The 19,645-nt window shown below is 30.2% G+C and overlaps 2 protein-coding genes across 2 annotated transcripts; both read right to left on the bottom strand.

The window, feature by feature from the left end:
* Positions 1-9,644: 9,644 nt before the first annotated feature.
* On the bottom strand, positions 9,645-10,873 carry LOC114394871 (protein EXORDIUM-like 2). Its single transcript, XM_028356548.1, has one exon. It carries the CDS (start codon positions 10,831-10,833, stop codon positions 9,883-9,885), a length of 951 nt encoding a protein of 316 aa, XP_028212349.1. The 5' UTR covers positions 10,834-10,873; the 3' UTR covers positions 9,645-9,882.
* Positions 10,874-18,065: 7,192 nt separating this feature from the next.
* Positions 18,066-19,246, bottom strand: LOC114394863 (protein EXORDIUM-like). The gene has a single exon (XM_028356536.1). It carries the CDS (start codon positions 19,208-19,210, stop codon positions 18,251-18,253), a length of 960 nt encoding a protein of 319 aa, XP_028212337.1. The 5' UTR covers positions 19,211-19,246; the 3' UTR covers positions 18,066-18,250.
* Positions 19,247-19,645: the final 399 nt, after the last annotated feature.

Below are 19,645 nucleotides of genomic sequence, written 5' to 3'. Positions count from 1 at the left end.
AGGTCACTTATTTTTGGCATAGTGTGACTTTGTCTGTCAGGCCAATTGGTTAGCTGGTTGAACATAATCTTTTTTGTCAACTCTAAAATTAATAACAAAATAGAATTTAATTTCATGAAAAAAAGAGTCTACAATAAAGACACAATCGGCCAAGCTGAAAAAACCTTCAGCAAGACTTATCTATTTTGACAAATATATATCAAAATCACAAATTCTTTTGTTTTGGGTAGTTGCCGGAGGTTTGGTGAATAATAAATTGGTTGCTATCTTCTACCATTTTATTAACTTGCTTTCCTTTTACTTAACCTGTAAAGTATTTTTGTCAATTGCACCAGTTCCTGTTAGTTAATTTTAGATCCCTAATCTTTTGTCACTCCATTTTCTGTGCTTCAGATGTACCTCACTAATTTATATTATACAGGTTTTCTTTATAAAGTTGCAATTATATTCTTCTTTTTTTTTTTTATCGAGGCTTAGACTCCTTCTTTTCACCCAAAAAAAACAATATTCTTTTTATCAGTTTATACTTTTCACAATACTTATTCTTCTTAATTGTATTTAGGTCTTTAGCTCAATATCTGCACTAACAAATCTTTTATTTCTCACTTACTTTCACCTAAATTAAATTGTTTTGCTCTTTTTTTCCCCACTTACTTTCATCTAAGTTAAATGGGTTTCCTCTTTTTCTCGATGCCGCTACAGTTACGAATATCTTTAAAAGATTAATAAATAAAACTTTTATTAAAATTACATTAAGACGCTTTAATAATATTGAATTTTATATTTTAGTAAACTTTTATTATTAATTCTTTAATTAATGCTTTTTACAGGATTATAACACACAATTTTGTCGGAAGACCAACGTTGTAATTTACAATTGTTTTTTTTTTCTGCTGATAACATGTAAGGATTGGCTTCCCTCTTTCTTAGCCATTGATATTAATTAATTAATACATTTAATATATTATATACATAATACATCTCTCATAGCTTGTGCTCAATACAGCCCTCAGTCATCTGAGCAAAGACCAGAGCAAACTCAAAAAAAGTCAAAAGTGGTGTCACTCAAACTTCCACGTGGAAAATCACAAGAACTTTGGTGTTCCAAGAAAGCACACGTGCAACAAGCTTTAGGTGTGTTATGTTATGGTCTCAGCCTTGCACTCAATTGACTAATATACCCACCCAATGGCTGAAGATTTTTATTTAATTTTTCCGGATAGATTAAGTCTTCTTCCACCAACCCACTTTAACTCCTTTTCATTTCTTGTATGCTGCTTACACTATTCTTACATCTTCTCCTACCCCCATCTCTTCCAAACAAACTACTACTACGACCGCATGGATCTATATAATATTTTGACAAATTATATTTATATAACAATTCATATACGAGAAAAGAAAGACAAATGTGAGATAAAGTATGTAACGGGATTGAATGACAAAAAAGAAGAAGAAATGTTATATATTTTATTGTATAGTTTTGCTATATATTTTACAAGAGGACTCACCAAATTCAAAAGATCTTGGACCTCAATTCACTTGAGATACACTGGTCAACATCCACCAAACCACCAAACTGTAGTAATTTCCTCCTGTATAGTAATAACTAAAACTAAAAATTAAAGTGCTCTAAATAATATTAATTTTAATTTTATTACGAATTAAGAGAATTAACCTCATTATTATTCTCAACAAGGGATTGGACTCATGATGAACTTAGCACTCTAATTATCCTGACTTCTATTTGATTGATTAATTGGACTAAATACTTTAACCTTTTGGAATCCCCTTTGATACATAACGCCTAATGTTAAGTTTATTCTTGAATTCTGAAGTGAGCTCTAGGTACAAGGAAAACCCAACTGTGGGGGGTCGGTATTGAAAGACTTACACTAAATTTAAATCGTTAATTGAATGAATATAATGATTTATCATAATTCAACTAAAAAGTAAAATAAAAACAAGTCACGTGATCTGAAATCCATTGTTGAAACCCTACCATCTTCGCCCTCTCAACTTGTAATTCAGTTCTCCCAAATCTCAATCTGATGAATTGAAATTTGTGAATTGTTTCTTAAAATTTATTCGACACTTACGTAATTGTTTTTAGTTTCGATGTAATTCAACTAACAACAATTGGCTTTTATGCAATTATTCCTTTCACCGAGTCTTCACCGCAATTGGGTGAACAATTTCCCAATTACCATAATTTTCCTCCTAAAGACCTTGAATCGCTAAGTTGAATCATGCAGGTTAGGGTTTGATTTTTACTGGCTTGCATATTTTCACATTAATGGGATAAAGTAGATGGGTCTGGAGTAAAGTGTGCGATGAATTTCTTCTTCTCCAGAACTAGGTTACAAACTTAAGAATTAAAAGGGTTAGATACTAAATTATGATAACCATTCAAAACTATCAGAGTTGATTGCTGCAGGTTGGGTATAAGGTGTATCAGTGCAGTCAAAGTATAACATGGGGTGCAATTAATGTAAAGTTAATTTACTGGAGAAGAGAAAGAAAAAGAGCAATAAAGAGAGGAAGCCTTAGAGTAACGTGAGGACTTTGATTATATTTTTTATTTGGTTAAATTGTAATTTTAATTTTTCTATTTGATGTGACATAATTTAATTCTGATTTTTTTTATTCATAAACAAGATAATAAATTATTAACATAATTATTTTATTTAATTAAATATATTAACATTATTTTTTTATATATCATTAATGAAGAATTATTAATTTTTTTAAATTATCAAAATTTATAAATTAAAAAAATATAAAATATATTAATCTTTTAAATTTTATTTTATGTTTTTATTTTGATTAGTTTAAGTATTTTATTTTTATTTTACTAATTTATACTTAAATTTTAATTTATAATTAAATTTCATAAATTAATATGTAAATTATTTACATAATTTTTTGTAAATTGATTTTGATATACAGATTATTTTACTCTAATTACTATGTGAAATTAAAAATATTTATATACTAAATATTTTTTAATTTATAAATTTTGATAATTTTAAAAAATTAATAACTATTGACTAATTATACATAAAAAATAATGTTGATATAATTAACCAAATAAAGCAAGTGTTTTATTTTTTTGTTTATAAATAATTAGAATAAAAATAATCTGTATATTAAAACCAATTTATAAAAAAATTATGTAAATAATTTGCATATTAATTTATAAAACTTAATTATAAACTTCAAAAATAAAATAAAAATATATAAAATTATATATAATAATATTAAAATTATTTATATATGAAATATTTTTTAATTTATAAATTTAGATAATTTGAAAATAAAATAATAACTCTTGATTAATGATATATAAAAAAATAATATTAATATAACTAACTAAACAAAATAAGTTTTGTAGTAATTTATTGTTTCGTGTATAAAGGATTAAGAATTCAATTCGTATAAAAATATTTTTTATTTTTTAATTTATTTAATTTTTTTTCATAATTGATGTACAGATTAAAATTATAGATTTAAAATTATAGAAGAATTAAAATTATAATTTAATTTTTTTATTTTTTAATTAAAATATTATAAACCGTTAGATTGAATTAAATTAATGATTTAAATTTGGTGTAAGTATATAAACTTACACCGTATATGAAGGAATCATATCCCATATATTAACTTCTTTAAGTAAATCTTTTCCATTTTTTTTCCTTAGTTATGGTGAGAATTGAGGAACCATGATAATTTGATGTTGAAGAGAGTCACAGCCTCGGAGAAGACATAGCCATTGTCATAATTACATGGACGTACGTGTGCATTTAACATACACAACGTTTATATTGATAAGTAGACTTGTAAACAAGTTGACAACTTAAGATCCAATCAACTTGTTTAATTTCTCGATCAAGGCGAGACTTTATTCATATATTAATTAGGGGTGGGTAAGCGGGCCGGTCCGTCCTGTGGATCTCGTGGGTCAAACGGGCCGAAGAAAATCTTAACAATTAATCAATTACATCAATAAAATAAATAATTTCTTAACAAAAGAAAATCCAAGCAATAAATCTAAAATATGAAACTTAAACATCTCCAACAACAAATGATTCCATATTTGAAATAATAAAATCCTAATATGAACAACCCGCGGACCCTGCGGGTCAAACCCGTATAGTCTGCGGGTTAAGCGAGGCAGACCCAAAAATATGACATAATCATGGACTATTTAAAAAAATTGATTCGTTACCCGTGCGAACCGCAGGTTCCGCGAGCCAGTCCATGGACCTGAGTTCGTTTACCCACCCAGTACAAATCAAAGTCACGTAGGTAAAACTAAATTACCTTGAATATTTTTAGTTCCAATATTTTTTTTCCTTGACAGTGTGGGAATAGTTTCAATACAAAATTAGAGATTTCACATGTATGATATCTTGTTAAATATAGCTGGCACGAAAATAAAAAATAAAAATAAAAATAGAGGATTGGCAATTTGTCATAGAGAAAAAAGACTAAGCTTATATATTTTCAAACCTATGGGCATAGATGCTTACATTATGATGTATCTTCCGTTTTTCCAATTTTTAAAGCACTAGTTAGAAATCAATTTAGCTTCAAAATTAAATCATTTTATTCAGATAATGGAGGTGAATTCTTCAAATTACATTCTTTTCTTCAAATGCACGGTATTTCTCATCTAGCATCTGCAACCAATCTGTGCTTTCTACCTTAGCTTGTTTCTCAAGAAGGTTAATTAAATGGAAATGCTATATGTGAAACTTGTGTTACGTAAACATTCTCTAAAGATGGCCTCTCGCGATTCTTTACTCTATATATTAGTATGAAAATGGTTAAATTATTGTCAAGATCTTCAAATTAGAGTTCTAAATTTTTGTTTCAAGCGTGGATTGACACCTCTCCAACAAATCTACTAGATGGGTGCTAAACACTTCTTATTAGCTGTCTAAATAAAAGGTTATTTTTTGTTAATTTGGATACTTGAGTCCACGTCTCTACATGGTTCAAACATTTGGTACTTTTGAGTGGATGGACACGCGAAAAAATTTTGAAAATTATTCATTTTATAACTTTTAAAAAAGTCAATTTATAAAATATGATATAAAATTTTAAAAAATGTCTCTCTTAGTCTTTGTTATGAAGCTCATTAATAAATTTTGCTAATTGGTTTAAGAAGATAAACCTACTTTTCATAAAAGATATATTTTTTCTTGTTTTACATTTTCTCTTAAAGAGACCAAGTGTTTTAATTATAAAATAATGTATCCTAATATTTTTTTTTAGGCTTGTTAATCATGAACAAAAATGTAAATATATACGAATGTACAACTATATTTCTTTTACTGCACGAATGTACAAGTATTGATTATGATATATGTATTTAATTATATCATTTATTACGTTATTATGCAACCTATATTTCATTTCTCTCGAGTTTCTCCCTCACTCTGTATATTAAGAGGGCATTGTTCATTGTTCATTGTTCAATCATAAAGAGGGAGGAATTGAATAGTTTTTTTGTTTTTTTTATGCATACTATGCGAAATGCTCCTTTGGATATCTCAATAGTCGCTAACTTAAGTGAAGCTTTTATTCCTGGTGCCCTTTTTTTTTGTGTTTTTTTAATATTTGTGATTTGTATACAGTGTAATTAAACTGTTGGACTTGTATTTGAGAAATATAAATTTATGCAGTCCCTTCTTATTTGTTGCATAAGAATGTGTATTCTCTAAATACTCACACATGTTCTTACTCTCAGCAAGGCCATCAAGGCCAATGTAAAAAACGAAGGAGCTAAGGAGGAACATGTTCTCTAAATTTATGCAGTTCCTTCTTATTTTTTATGAATGACTAATTTGTTTGTATTCTTCCATCAGTTATGATGATTTAGTAGCCTTAGAGAAATTTATAGAATTGAGTGCTCAGAAATTTATAAGAGGGAGTATTATCCTTGGAGAAATATATATAATAAAACATGCCAAATAGAGCATCTATCTTGAGTAAAGTAACCAAGAAACAGATTCATCGCAAAATTTATTTGTTTTTGTTGGCATCTTAATGAAATTTCACCAATTAATGCATGTAAAAAATGATAGATACTATAAGTTGCTAATTCATTATGTCCACCAGGCTTTTGGTTGCTTACTTGAACTGCTTCACAGAACTGCCTGAAGACATTAGGAATGGACCCTTGAACATGTCCCTCAAAAGTGGGGTTTTGGATGGAAAGGGAAGAAAGAGAGATTTTTTTTAAAAAAAATTAAGAAAATAAACAAAAATATTAGGATATTAATTTTATGTTTATTTTTTTCATCATTTTAAAAAAACATCAAATAAGAGAATATTTATGAGAAATAAAAAAATTTCACACCCTTGCTTTTCTTGAAGAGTACAAGAGAATTTTGTCCAATATGAAAGGTTTATAGGGCCCTAAAGAAGTCATCAGGCATAGGAATACTGTTTTCAAAAGACAGTTCTGTTATGGCACCAAGAGTGTGTTTGTTCAATAATGGTTACTTTGTATTATTGGTGGTTTTCTGGAGGGTGAGGAATTTGTCTCACTCATGTCACAGGTACAGGTTGAGGGAGAGTAGTGTACATGTTGAAAGTAGTGGGTATGGACTATGGAGTAAGAAACAAGGTAGAATGTGCTATACAAGCTTAATTGGCTAGGGAGTAGATACTTAATTAATATAGTTTTAATAAATAATTAAATCTACTATCTGACTTAGCTGACTAGTCTCTTTATCACCTAACTAGTTTTGGTATCACTGCTAAACTCCTTTGGCAGCAAGACTATTTTATATTTTTTTCCCTTTAGATAGGAAACAGTACAAAAGTTATGTCCAGAAGCACAAATCAATAGCATAAGAAGGAACCAACATTAAGAGCGAGGGCAAGTGAGTCTTTCCCGCAAAATCTCCAATTTTAAGTTCCATGATCTAATGATTAGCCTCCCAACATGTTAATCTTGTCCAACTGATTGGCCCTACCAATCAATTATTATGAGATGAATATCAATTAGCAAAGCTGACTATATCATCATGAGTCAGATGGAGTCAAATGAAGGAGGTTTCTGTGTTGTTGCAAACTTACTCAAAAGTGGCTTTATGTTAAATCAAAAGATGGATATCTTAAGGTTGTGTATTTTATAATACTTTAAGGGGAGTTATTAATTATTAAGTATTAAATGGGAAAAAAATCAGTTAGAAAAAAACTCTGCCCAGGTATGAAATCTAGAATTCCTTTGGGATTCAACATTAACCTTGGCATGAAATTGCGTGGTATATCCCCATGGACATTCCTATGGATTCCTTTTGTGTGATTCACACATGTATCAATATATAAAAGGTCATAGTACCCAGATCATTTAGGATAAATTATATTGACTTGGTCTATACTAAGTCCATTGAAGAATTTCTTGCCATTTACCCGTGAACTTAAAGACTCTCAGTATAAAAATGGGCATCGAATTATCCAAGTAAAAAATGAGAATCATAACAGCTTAAAAGCTTAATAGGAATGCCAACCTAGACGAGGGAGTAAGAAAATTAGTAAAGTAATATATATATATTTTTGGAGTTAAATTAGTAAAAAAAGAATACCCACATGGATAGTGAGAAAAGCAAATTTGGTAGTTGGAATAGTAGCTCCCTTCATTATTTAATGGAGCGGATTCGAAGCAAGTGGGCCGTAAGATAAAAAAATCATCTGGGCCGTCGGAAAAAAAGAAAAATGGGTGGGTACTTAGCCTTAGATCGTACTATTTATATGTGTTATTTTTAAGAATTATTTATTTGAAAATGTGACACTTTATAAAAGCACAAAAGACTGAAAGAAAAGCATTAGAACAGTGCACAAGCACAACAAATAAACAATAACAAATTAGGCATGCATACTTACAGTGAATCTGAGTAAAATAATGTTGTCTAAAGTAACTCTAGTGGTTTGGATATTGTACTATAAATGGCTCTAACAAGTTAATGTGAAGGGGGAAAATGTGTAGAGATACAGAGGAGGGTGTTATAGGCAAACAAAAAACAAAAGAAAAAATATAGTAAAGAAAAGAAAAAAAAACTGTACAGTGGACACGATTGAAAAACTTTTATAATATTATTTATAATATGTCAACATGTGATTTTTTTTAGGTGAAATTGAAGTCAAATCCTTTAAATAAAATCTCAAATTTAAATTTTCTAAAAAGAAAAAAAAACATGGATAAAAGATTTCAATAAAAATAAAAAAATCAACTTTCACAAACCATGGTCATGGTTACTCTTAGTAATTTGTTCATAACAATGACCGAAGTAAGAGGAAAGATAATTATAGTGAAGAAGAAAAAAGGGAGATGAAGGAAAAAAAAACTCACTAAATATTTTTATATCTCATTGAAAAACTAAAAAACATCAATCAATATAAGTTTTTTACTCAATGCTAAATCATTAGTTAATTTGAAACAAAGGGAATAATAATTTTTTTACCTGTATTTACATTTTTAATATTTGTTTCAAGTAATTACGGCCTTAGGATTTTCCTTTCGACGTGATCCTGGAAATGTTCCATTACTTATATGTTTGGAAACAAACTTGTATAATTTTTCAAGACATCTAAAAAACTTATAACAGTAACAGAAATTGACATACAATAAATGACCATCTTTAAAATAAATTAAATCATCAAACACGCTCAGACGTGTATTCGTCAAAAAACTATATCTAGTTGTTAATACTTAAGGAATGAATAATGGCAAAAGTGATAGGTTGATCAATTATGTGCTTATAAAGCTTGAAAAGTTTCTTTATTTTTTTGGACAAAATTGAAAAGTTTCTTTATGAACAGTAGGATATGACGATCGAAATTTAAATACTATATAGATATATACCATCGACAAAAGGAAGCTCCTCAAGAGCTCAAAGTTTTCCAAATTCTAATCAACTGAAAAAACAATCCAATTGTAAATGAAAACTAGTTAGGAAGCCGTTTTCACATAATTAAAAACATGTCTAACTGTTTCGAAATAATTAGATTTTATAAATAAGGTTTAAACTATAACCGTACTTTAAGAAAAATACAAATTAGTTATTTATATTTAATTAGAATATATTACATTATCATGTAAAATAAATATTATTGATTTTTATAAAAACTATCTTAGATAAAAATATATAAAGTGATATTTTAATTAGTTAATAGCACAAAATTTCTGGCTTAAATGTAGTATGTTTTTAGTCTCATAAAAAGAACAAGTTTTTATTTTGGTTCTTATAATTTTCTTTTTAGTTTAATAGTTTTTATTCTTCAAAACTATAAAGCCATTATTTTTAATTCTTATTGTCATATGATATTTAATTATTAACTGCTTATCTTTATTGGAAGATTAAAAGACAACACCCATTAGTGTCTAAAATACAATGAAAACATGCAATTTCTTATAATAAAAAAATCTAGATTCTTAATTAAAATAAATTTATTTATTTCCTAAAATAAATAAATTTTAGTTAAAATATATTTATATTATACTTTTGAGGAATGAAAATAAAATAAAATAAAAAATAAAAAGTCACTCACAAAAGACCTAAAATAATGATTTCAAATTTTAGAAAATAAAAATTACAAAAATTAAAAAAACAAAATTCACCCATTTTATATTTATTACAAAAAAAAAACTTTATACTGAGATGATGGAAATTAATCTCTAATTATTTCATACATATATATATTTATTTTAAAAAGTATCAAAATTAACTATTATTACCTATTACCACACATAACCTATCATTCCAATAACAACCGTCCGAGGCAAACTTGCAAATCTCTCTTTTCTCTCTCTCACACACAAACCCATATTTTATGGTCCTTTTATATTGTTTACACTTTACATTCATCTCACACCAGTGTCTTGCAGGTGGAGGTGAGTGGGTCCCACATCGCCGGCAGCAAGAACTTCCGGCCGCGCACCCCGACGGCGTTGTAGCTTGCCCCCGTCGCGTTCTCCGCCAGAACGTTCCCGGCGTAACCCGGGTACGCCCCCTTCCCGAAAATCCCGGTGCACGCCGACACCGCCTCCAGCGGCGCACTCGCCGGACCCTGATAGTAACCGTCCTCAAACGGATTCGTAACCGCCCCAGCCAAAACCGTCGCTAAATTTATCACCATTCCGTCAACCCCAACGTCGCCGTTAGGCGCCACTAACGGTGCCGTCTGGGGACCGTATAGCGGTTGATGGAACGGCCACGCGCACTGCCCCGGACACTGCGTAACAGAATTCCCCACCCACGCATACGCGATCTTTTCTGAATTTCCGTTCTTGCCCCTCCCGTGGGTCCCGCACTGGTTCATGCAGAAATCCTCCACCGCCACGTCAGCTGCGGTGAGGATGACGTGGACGACACGATCCCCGGGCGCCGAATTTAGTTTAGGATTCGACGCCAGAGCTACGAGGTGGTCGTTTTTTAGTGATTTTCCGAGGGAGTAGGTTTCATCGAGGATTTGGTTCCCTACGACGAGGGTGCAGGGGCCTCCCCTGTAGCTCTCGGTGGTTTGCCACCACGTGGAAACTGAAGGGGCTCCAGGTGCTGACGTGGAGGTTAGGGATTCAAGGAAATCGATGACTATTGATCGTTGCGTGGGGGTAAATGTACCGTACCATAGCAAATGGAGGGTGATGTTGCCCTTTAGAAGAGGACCCTTGTGGTATTTTAGTACAAGCGGTTGGTTTTGAACCAAGGCTAACATGCGATTTGGGGCACGAGAGGTGGCTTGGGAAATGTTTGGGAGAGAAGATAAGAGAATTAGAAGGAGGAAGAGGAGATAGGAAAATGGGTATGGAAGTGCCATTTTAGTGTTGGTGATGAGTATATTGGAGTTTGAGAAGAGGTAGGGTTTATATAATTTTGGAGTAGTGGATGTGGGTGTGAGGAAGATCGAGTGTGATTTTGGATATGGTTTTGTTTAATTTTAATTAATGGAAACCGTGTATTTTTAGTTAGATGAAGTACTACTGTCTCTGTCAGGTGCTAATATATACCCCTACGTGCATGGTTTATCTTCCACTTCTATTGGCATGTAATAATAATTGATCAATTAATGGTTTGGTAGAGATTTTTGAGTAATAATATATGAACCCTTTTCTATTACAAATGTATCTTAAACGGATATATGCAATATATATCTATTGCCATATGTATAATTTATTAATGGTTGGATAGAGATTGTAGATAAATGATACGCCAACACTTTTCAGTCACAAATACTACCTCCCTCGCACATACTAATATAATTTTTTTTGTGTTTGTTTGGTCTCGTATCACAACCGTAGGTAAACAATGTAGAAACATGAAGTTAATTAATTACTCCTTTTAACTTCTCCTAAGTTGCTCCTTTTAACTTTTCCTTTGAAGTGGCATTCAAACTCAAGTTTATTCTAACACAACAGAAATAGACACTATAATTTGGATCCGCTCTATTTAAATTTCTCTTCAGCCACCATCTTACAAAATCTCAACCATTAATTAGTTATTACAATAATAGTCGAAAACAGAGAGAGAGAGAGACAGTGTGATCAATGTCAGAGATTTCTACAGCATCCTTCCATAGAGATATCAAAGGGTCTTGGTTTATAGACACTATCTCTCTTATCATATGTTTTTAGAGTTTAGGGTATCCTCAATTTAAGATCTCATAAAGACTAACTGTACGAAGTACATAGATCCCCCCTTTATCATGTGTTTTGGGTGTCAAGTTATTCCTATTTGAGAATTAAAGATCAATTTTGTGAGATATAAAATTCACACTTCTTATCAAATTTTAAATGCTTTGAGTATTTCTTGAGAAAAATTAGAGGCTAACTTTTCAAGATACCAAAATTTTCTTATCATTCATGCCATATAACACCTTATATCTATATTTATTTTTCTCTTATTTCTTTATTTTTTCTAAATATCAAGTAGGATATAAGTGTCCGCCACTCATTTTATCGTTCTCATCCGCCGTTGCTAGTTGCTACTATGATTTAGTACAATTTTGACTAAAAAATAATTAATTTTAGCCCTTAAATTCATCCATCCAATCATTTTGTTAATTACTAATTGATATTAAAAAATTATTATAACGATATTTTAGAAAAATATAACATACATCTTTAGCAAAATATATATGGTCTTTGTTAGTAAATTGTAAATAGTTTATATTAAGTGATTTGAGTGATTCATATTGATCTTTCTTAAGTAGGGTTATGTATTCAAATATAGTATGTGAAATAAAAATTCACCGAAAATATTAGTCCTACAACAGTGAAAATGTTTTTCAACTTAAACAGAATTATTTATGCTGGTTAATTTCTGTCTTTGTTTCTTTTTGTTTGTCAAATTTTAAAAGAATTTTTTATTCCAATTATTTTATGCATCAATGAACCAAAATATACTTGTATTTTTAAATGTTGAAAATAATATTAATTAGGATAAAACTTAATTGTAACATCAAACGTTTTTTTAGTATTATTTTAAATTAAAATTAAAATTTCATGCTAATAACTCGTGTAAAAGAGGTCATCATCACCAAAAGTGGAATTCTAATTTTAACTAGAAAACAATATAAAAACAAATATTTTAATAATATCTTTATTTTTTATATAAGTCTTAATTATTTTAGACTTTTAATTTCTAATGTTTGAAATGGAAATGATAATATGAAAGTTATATTAACAAAAAATTGAAAAATCAATAAATAAATAAAAAAAGTAGAAGTAATAATAGGAAGGCTCATTTTTGGATGGCTGGGAATAAATGGAACATAGATGATCATCAATAAACATTGACAGATAAAGACTAGGTTTTGTTCATGGGTACCAAACGAAAGGAAAAAGTTGAGAATTAATGTCCTCTCTTATTAATTACTACTTACTAAATTGCTTTGACAAGGCATAAGTACCCAACTATTCGGTCTCAGGTCGAGTAACGCGTACGTCTTACTACAACTATGCAAAAACGCACACACCAAATAAATGAAATTGATAGCAGAAAAGAAATTTGTCCCACTATGAAACTGGCAACGCGGATTAATAAATTTCCACTAATTAACTTACTTGGCAACATGTAGACAGATATTGTTAGGATTTCAACCCGTAGACACTCAAAATAGTAGTATTATGAAAAATTTATCCAAATTACATATTATTTTTATATTGCCAAATGTTTTCTTCCCTATTGGGTCCTAATATTCCCATGACACAATACAAGTAAATAGAGAGGGTTGAAAAAGTATGTGCCCGAGTTGCAAGTTCGTTCTCTCTTCTCAATACTCATGAACAAAAAACTTCTTCCCTGAATTTTTAAGAACTTATAGTTTTTTTATCATTAAATATTAATTGATTAAAATATTAATTTTTATTAACAGAAAAAATCAAACTCATGATTTTTTTTCTTAACCATTCAATACATCTTAATTATATCTCCCAAACGTGTGTATTGTTGATTGTTGATAAATAGTACGTATGATCTAAACCATAAATGTCAGGCATTGTGTGGAGAAAACTTTGGACATTGTATTCCAAATTGCATTGGTTGTATTTCTTGGGAGATTCACTGAACAGTGTCAATGCCAATGGGTCGCGTATGGTGTAGTGATGGTTCTACCGTGGGTGTTTACATGTATCATGTATCGTGGTCCCCTGGACTTTGGAATTGGATAGTGAGATAGAAATGATGGATTGCATTGGGACAATAATCTTTTGAAAATTCTAGTTTAATGGCAAAAATATACTATTACATTGTGACTATGTAGTTTTTGCTTACAATTTACAGTTACACGACCAGCCCAACCCCAAGGTAAATATCAAGTCCTTAGTTTCTTTAAACTCTAAAATAATATTTTTAAAGATTTAAAAAATTAATGATTGCTAGATAAATAATGTCTGTTATTAGTAATAATTATTTTTTTAAGGTTATGATATTAAATTATTCCTCTTTTGAAAATGTTTCATCTATTCATCTGTTCTATGCACGTACTGATCATTAGTCTCATTTACTATTCTCTTCATTTGTATTATCTAATTCACTCTTCATTTCTATTATCTCTTACGTGATCAGTTTTCAACTTACTATTTTTTTTATTGAAAATATGTTAAACAAAATTAGTAAAAATAATTTAATAAGTAAATTTACATCTTAAAAACTCAGAATAAATTTTAAATGTATCAGTATAATTTGAATATTTATTTATTTAAATAGTTTGTTTGTTGGTTTTGCAATTGTGTTATTATAAATTTTTTAACACTTAAGTTTGATTCTTATGAATTAAAAAAATAATCTCATCTCAAGTATATTGCTTTAAACCTAGCTAGGCCAAACTTGTGAGTTTTTCCGCATCAGTGAATAAGGAAAAGTTTAGAGTTTAGCATGAACCTCTACGCATAACCATGTACATTAATCAGCCAATTAACGAATATTTCAGCCAGAAGGCACAAGCTAGGTTTCGGGATTTGGGTAGAAATTCTACCTTCGCCAAGGAAATAAATGAGAAGGAGAAAATTATAGATAAACCTTTTCCGTTAATCCAATATCTATATCTCATGATTGACTAAACATAATTGTCCGTTAAAACCTAACTTAACTAGTTGAGCCATACTTTTTGTTTTTATTTCAATTCCAAATATATATGGAAAGAGTTTACTTGTCAAAACATTAAAACTCTTTTTAAAGTAAAAGAGTTAGTTGTTAAACCTAAAATTACATGTGATATGTCTAACCTTAGGTGAAAGTAGCACGAATTGAGTAATTTAGATTTTGAATGATTTAGGCTACGCTACTGAAGACACACCAACTTGAAGTTAGTATTAATTTATATTAATAGAGTAATTATATGAAAAAAATGTCGTGTATATTTAATTTAGAAAAATTAAAAAAATAATCATTTTCTCAAAAACAATCCATACCGAACAAGTGATATAACTTGGCTACTAATTTCTCATATGATTTAATTAGAATGTATTGACAATATAATTTTTTTTATATCATTATCTAATTATATTTTACTATGGATTTTTTTTTGTCAATTTTTATAATAATTGGTTTAAAATTCATATTAAAATGATTTTTTTATAATAATTGAATATGTAAAAATCGTTATACTGTTAATTCATAAAAATTAAATTCTTTTCCCATATTTCGTCTATGTGTCATGAGATTTGTACGTTGAACATATATATTTTCCAGTGTAAAACGTACGCGAGAAAGGAGAATGAATTGTTTTACTAAAATCTATTCATTTAAATAACTTATTCAATTATATAAGATATATATGTCAGCTTTTAATTAACATAACATATTTAATTGCAAATTATCTATTATATTTTACCTGATCGAGTTTGCTAATTACATAAGACGTCGATGATAAGTTATCCTCCCAAACATCGTATAACTAATTTTCTTTCATAACTCAAAGTTCTTTCAATGTTGCATTGTCAACTTTAAAGGAAGGTACACTTGCTCCCTGCATCATAATGTTGGTGGTTCCATTTCCGCGAAAGGTTCTTCCAAATTCAAATTTTTAATTAATTTCCTTATTCTTTAGCATTGGGAAAAATGTTATTTAAACTATTAAGTTTAGAAAAATAAAAAACATAATAATTAAAATAGTTAAAACTTTAAAATTTAGTAAAAGATAATTGAAATAAACAATAAACTTATCATTTAATTACTTTTTCTCACCTAATTTCTACGCTGACTTGAACAAAAATATTCATGCATAGGTACCATATCTCATTTTCTTTCCACGTTCCAAATTAAAGAAAATCATTGTGATATTCTATGTGCTGACTTTTCCTTTTTTTCAAAAAGAAAACAGAAAAACTCTCTAGTTTCAAATGATTTGTTAATTGTAACAAAAAAATGATTTGTTAATGAGCATGATTTTCTTAATTGGGTTTTCTGTACATGATAAAGATATTAGATAAAAAAAAGTAAACATATTCAATATCTCCAAAAGGTAAAAAAAAAAAAACATTTCATACATTTTTAATTAATAAGAAATAATTTTAAAAAAAAAACGTTATAGAGTTAAGAAATAAAAAAGTTAGGATACTAATAAGGGAGTAAGTACGTACTAGTATTGGATAACTTTTGTATTTTTTTATAAACTAAATAATTTTAAGAATGAGTTTATGACCAATTTGAAAGAGTTTTGGAATGAATTAACCGACACGTATTTGCTTGTGCTGGTGAAGGGGTGCATGATTGTTCGTGTGCCGTTGACAGTGCGGTTGGTGAGAGCAGAGGTTTTTAGTGGCAATGGTAAGTGGGGTTGGCAAAGCCGGTACATAGAAAACCTAAGAGAAGGTCGGAAAGGTAGCGTGTCACTAGCGTGCGTGTCTTTCTCTGATCAACACCACATGGAACCCTAGTCGGTGAATAATGAATGAATGTGTGACACTGGTCATGAGTGTTGGGGGTACGTACCCAACCCTATGTGGTTTGTGTTTTGTGGTGTTGTCTTCCAAATATAATGGGTGGTCCAAGGACAACCGACCCTGTTAAATTTTTTTTGTTAGAAGATAGGACCGCGTTGAAGTTATGGACATGCAAAATTCCTTATGTTGGTACCAGAGAAATTTACAGAGGAAACATTGGTAATAGATATACTCTGATAGAAAACTTTGGAATAACTATTGAACAAACTATAAACTTTTATTCGTACTATAGGGCGTAGTTTGTTAGAGTTTTACAATAACACATTAAAGTATACTTGAAATTGCCTCTGCTTCGAATGATGAGTTATGCACAAAGAAATTAAAGTTACATTAAAATCGCTAATTTATGGATATTTGCATTACATTATTGTCCTTGAGAGATTTTTTCATTCTTATTGAACAGTTCTATGTCAAGTATTGTCTTGAATTGATGTTCTTAAGATACTATTGAGGGATTTTCTCTAATAAGACGTTCTTACATCTTTTAATTATTACTTTTTGTTATTAATAAAGATTTTCTCATTAGAGTGAGTTTAATAAGGCTTTTAGTTAATTTTTAATTTTTTTACTATATGAAAAATTTGTTTAATTTTTTAGTAAACAAACTTTTTAATATCTTTTAATGTTTTTTTGAGACATTCCTTTAAGTAGAATTTTTATAACCTTAATAACTAGTTTCTAATTATTTTATATTTATTAATTTTTTGTCTTTAAATATTTATTATATTTTTTTTCAATTTTTTTATTGAAGGCAAAAATTTATTATTTTTATCTTCTTCTTTTTTTCTTATGATAGGATTTCCTCATCATTATCTTTTTATTATATATAATATTGACCGTGATATATAATAAATTTATCTAGATTTTTTTTGGATATTTTATAAATAAAAATTTAAAAAATTAATTTATTAAATTATAAGTGTTTGATAATATATATATGTGTGTGTGTGTTTTATTATAAATAAAATAAGTTAGTTCAAACATTTATGTTATACTACATTATATATTATATCATCAAAGGAATTTAACTAAAACCATGGATATATGTTTGCAGTCAAAGTGGCCTAATTAATGTGAAGGAAAAAAAAAATAGAGGTCTAAAACAAGATGGGATCTTGTAGTTACTTACTATTGTATTTGTACAAAGAATCAACTTGATGTGCTGTGCTGTGCATATTTTATTTTTTTTTTTTAATTTGGTGATCAACAGCAGCTAAAACCTGCAGTTACTTACTACTGTATTTGCTCAAAGAATCAATTTGCTGTGCTGTGCATATATTTCAGTAAATAAAATTAATTTAAATACAAATCACGGATACTTTTAATGATTCAAAATTAATTACATCTAAACTAACAAAAAGAATATTCTAGCAACTAATATTTATTTCGAAAAAAAACTAACTTTATTTAGTTTTAAATTAAATGGGCCGAAAGTCAAACAACATGAACTCAAATTCATGTTTTATAAGACGAATATCAATTAATGTCTTTAAGATAGTTTTATTTTTTAAAAGGAATATTTAAGATAGTTAAAAACGAAAAACTTTATTAAAAAGTATTATTGATATTATTCCACTAATACTATAATTTCTAACAGAACTCAGTATAATTTCCAATAAAGAGCTTTTATTACGAATATTATTGGTGTAACCAACGTCGTTACAACATTACTTCTAACACTATAATTTTGTTTTCAAGCTATAACAAAAAGAATGAAGAAATGAAAGAATCTCTGGTATTGCCTAACAAGTAACAACTAAGCATGGATGAAAACTAGTTTGAGTGGTAGTTTTACACGAGTGTGGAGCAAGCTGAGGTTTCAGGGTCAACAAGAGCTGGCAACAGATACTTCCTTCCGTTGACTCCATTAGCGTTGTAGCTGGCACCAGTGGTGGGGTCAAGCAAGAGGTTCCCTGCATAGCCAGGGTACGCGCCCTTACCATACACCCCAGTGCAAGCCGAACCTGCTTCCAACGGAGCCTCTTTGGGTCCTTGAAAGTAACCATTTCCAAAAGGGTTAGTGACAGTGCCAGCAAGGAGACTAGCCACATTGATCAGCATGCCGTCAAGTCCCACATTGTTGTTGGGTGCAACCAAAGGTGGATTCTGGGGACCGTAAATGGGTTGGTGGAACGGCCACGCGCATTGACCCGGGCACTGTGTCTCTGAATTACCCACCCAAATGTACGCCAACTTGTATCTCTTTCCGTTCACGCGCGCCCCCACGGAGGATCCGTGTGTTCCGCACCTACTGGAACAGAACCCCTCCACTGCCACGTCAGCAGAAGTGAGAACAATGTTGATAGCGTTTCTCTGTGGACCCTTGGATGCAAGTTTTAAGATTTGGTTATTCGTAAGCGATTTGCCTAAGGAGTAATTCTCGTCCAGGATTTGGGTGGTGCCGAGGGAAAGAGCGAGTTTGGGGGACGAGTTTTTGTAGTATTTATCGGTGGCTTTCCACCACGTGGCAACGGATGGTTGGGCGGTGACGGGTTTGGGAGAGGAGAGCGAGGTGATGAAATCAGCAACGATGGCTTTTTGAGAAGGTTTGAATTTACCGTACCAAATGAGGTTTACTGAGATTTTGCCTTTGAGGAGAGGGCCTCTGTGGTATTGAAACTGCAACTGCGGGTCTGACCCGGACAACTTCCTGGCCGAACTCAAATGAAGAGTTGCAATGGTTAGAAAAAGGATCCAGAGAACAGTTGATGAGGATGCAAGAGAAGAGGCCATTTCTATGTATTTTTGCATCGAGAGAGAAAATAAGAATGGTAGTGTAATAAGAAGGACGTGGTGGTGGATATATATATATATAGTGTACGTGGGTGGGGAGCGTAATGGTGAAGTCAAATTCAATAATATTGTGGAGTGAAGTTAAGTGGTGGAGGTGCCAGCTTGATAACGCGTTTCTGTTTTGCTGTATCATTAACCAAATTCAATAATGTTGTGCGGTACCGAATTCATTCATTATTTTAGTATGGTGATGATAATGATAGTAGAGTCATATATAACTCGTGAGGGTACGCGGGGACAGGGCATAGCTAGCTATGGTGAGCGTAGACAAACCCGTGTACCCTTTCTAGAAGGGCAGGATCCGTTTTCTATTTTCATTTTTAAGTATTATTATTAACCAGGATTCGATTTATGTGACACAAAGAAAATGTTGGCTTTTATTCTTCACGGATT

The sequence above is a fragment of the Glycine soja genome, chromosome 2, assembly GCF_004193775.1.
Source record: "Glycine soja cultivar W05 chromosome 2, ASM419377v2, whole genome shotgun sequence".
NCBI classification, from domain to species: Eukaryota; Viridiplantae; Streptophyta; class Magnoliopsida; order Fabales; family Fabaceae; genus Glycine; species Glycine soja.
This window is presented reverse-complemented; position numbering and strand designations above follow the sequence as displayed.

What these genes read in the sequence shown, in the direction of transcription:
- LOC114394871 (XM_028356548.1), bottom strand. Translation starts at nt 10,833, where the DNA reads ATGGCACTTCCATACCCATTTTCCTATCTCCTCTTCCTCCTTCTAATT.
- LOC114394863 (XM_028356536.1), bottom strand. Translation starts at nt 19,210, where the DNA reads ATGCAAAAATACATAGAAATGGCCTCTTCTCTTGCATCCTCATCAACT.